The sequence below is a fragment of the Tupaia chinensis genome, unplaced genomic scaffold (assembly GCF_000334495.1).
Source record: "Tupaia chinensis unplaced genomic scaffold, TupChi_1.0 Scaffold149922_1, whole genome shotgun sequence".
Classification (NCBI taxonomy): domain Eukaryota; kingdom Metazoa; phylum Chordata; class Mammalia; order Scandentia; family Tupaiidae; genus Tupaia; species Tupaia belangeri.
This window is the reverse complement of record NW_006209766.1, coordinates 821,310-823,503: the sequence shown is the minus strand read 5'-3', so window position 1 is coordinate 823,503 and position 2,194 is coordinate 821,310. Positions and strand designations below refer to the sequence as shown.

Here is a 2,194-nt window from a genome sequence, read left to right as displayed (position 1 = left end):
GGCGGGGCGGGGGTGGGGGGACTCACTGAGGACGATGAGAATGCCCAGGATGAAGAGGATCCCCGCGATGATTAAGCCTCCGATCCGCAGGGATTGGTAGTCTGGGCAGCAGGGAGGAGGATGGGGAGGAGGGAGGTGGCGAGGGGGACAGGGAGGGGCCAAAGGGCAGGAGGCAGAGAGCACAGGACATCAGATACTGAGAGAGCAAGGCAGGAGAGAGACAGAAGGATCAGAGAATCGGATACACATGGAGTCAGGGAGAGAAAGGGACAAGATCAAGAAAGAAAGCCAGAGCGAGAGAATGACAGGTTGTAACGAGAGTCAGAGAGACAGAGAGAGAAAAGAGACAGAGAGGGAGAAGGAATGAGGACAGGATAGCAAGCCCAGGCCCTCCCCTTGGACCCCGAGGAGAAATGTTTCCTACCGTAGGTGAATGGGTCGTGTTCCTTCGGAGCTTCTGGTAAGAAAAAAAAATCAGATTGAATATTTCTTGGGATCTTGGACAGGGAAGCACATAAAAAGACCTTCTTTCTTTTTCTGTTTCATTTTTTCTTTCTCCTTTTTAGGGTTTTGCCATAGGGTATGTGAGTTCACCAGAGACAGAGAAAGAGAAAGTAAGAAATCACTCCCCAGGAGGTTTGGCCACTCCACAATCCCTTCTCCCCCATTCTCTCCTCAGGATTTTGGGCACACATACACACATGCCTGGGATGATTTTCAAGCCACTGGGTCTGGGGTTAGAACCACAGACAATCATGTGGGAATCCAGCACCTTAACCACCACGCCACCTGCTGGCTCCTAAAGAGACTCTGGGCAGTGGGAGGTGGGAGGGTGGGCTCTACCTTCCCAAGCTGAGAGTTGAGGGGCTGTTGGACCCAGGGCAGGTTGCCTGCCCACTCTGGTCATGGCACTACCCTGGGTGGTATGGGGGCACTTAATTGCCCCAGGACCTAGACTCCTGACCGGATGCCTATGATTCCATCCTTCGATCAGGGAGCCGCCTCCATCTTACCTCCCACCTTTGCCTGACCTGGGCATCCTCTGCCCTCCCTCAAATGCCAGCCTGTGACTGGACCCCACACGGAGATCCCTCGATCTCCCCACGGGACTCAGTTTAAGTGGGGGTCAACAATTCAGTTCTCTCACAGGGTCCTTGGGGCCCAGGCAGGTAGTGGGCTGCCTCCCTGAGACTCACCTGCCTTGGCCATGGTGAGGAGACCCACGGAGAGAGCCAAGATGTGGCCGAGAGGTGCCATCGTCCTGAGGAGACACCAAAGATCAGGAAATGGAGACCCTCATCGGCTTAACCGTCAGGGCCTGAACCTGAGGGGTTAAGTCAGAGACAGTCTGGGGACTTGGTCACAAAAGCGGCAGTCATCTGGCTTGGTCTGGTCGCTGAGAAACAGGGGCACCCCCGGTTTCACGGGGACACGGCGTCACCAAAACAACTCACACAATGGTGGTCACACGACAGAACACAGCAAGCAGGGAGAGGATTGAGACACAAACAGTCCCCGGGGGTCTCCCCCCAGGCCTCCACCTCCCACAGCAGGCTCAGATCCTCAGACCTACCCTAGCAGGGGACAGCGAGATGCCGCCTGGGACACTGGAGATACAGTGGACACGCCCAAGTCCCACCTGCCCGCACACTCGGCCTCGCTGTGGCCTATACAACCCCGGCCCTCCTGCCCTCGGCTACTCGCCCGCTCCCTGCCTGACCCTGGGTATAAATATCTCCCACTTCACCCTGGAGGAATTTGCCTCGCACAGGCCACCATGGCAACAGCCTTCCTCCCCCCCAACCAGGGGTCACGCACGCCCTGCTGGCCGGCAGGGTGAGGCCTGCCCGCCACACTGCCATGGGCCACCCCTGTGGGAAAGGCCATCCCTCTCTCCTGGACGCAATGAGACAAGAAAAGACACCCCCTTCCCCACCCCCCGCCCACCACTGGGTGACCTCTTTTGCAAATGGACAACCCAGGCCAGTGACATTAGGCCGGGCTAGTGGGCCCGAGAGAGAAGTTGGGGACACACACACACAGTGGGACCACAATGGAGAGGGAACAACACCTTCTCCCCAAACTTCTGGTCGGAGTGGGAAATGGAGTGTAGACACGGCAGGCACACATGGTACTTGGCCTGGGGCCTCCGGGGCCCCCAGCAGTGACGCAACAAATCCCACATATGTGAGCT

General features: G+C 57.4%; 1 protein-coding gene across 3 annotated transcripts in view; it reads right to left on the bottom strand.

The window, feature by feature from the left end:
• Window positions 1-2,194, bottom strand: part of FXYD1 (FXYD domain containing ion transport regulator 1) — a 3,961-nt gene that overhangs the window by 1,393 nt on the left and 374 nt on the right. The window contains exons 1-4 of one of the 3 annotated variants that reach the window (XM_006171616.3): window positions 1,574-1,730; window positions 1,197-1,261; window positions 425-457; window positions 27-101 (exon numbers count right to left, since the gene is read on the bottom strand). In XM_006171616.3, coding sequence (XP_006171678.1) covers window positions 27-101; window positions 425-457; window positions 1,197-1,257 — 169 coding nt within the window. In that variant the 5' untranslated portion in view covers window positions 1,258-1,261; window positions 1,574-1,730. The other 2 variants (XM_014585423.1, XM_006171615.3) reach the window with 2 other exon arrangements.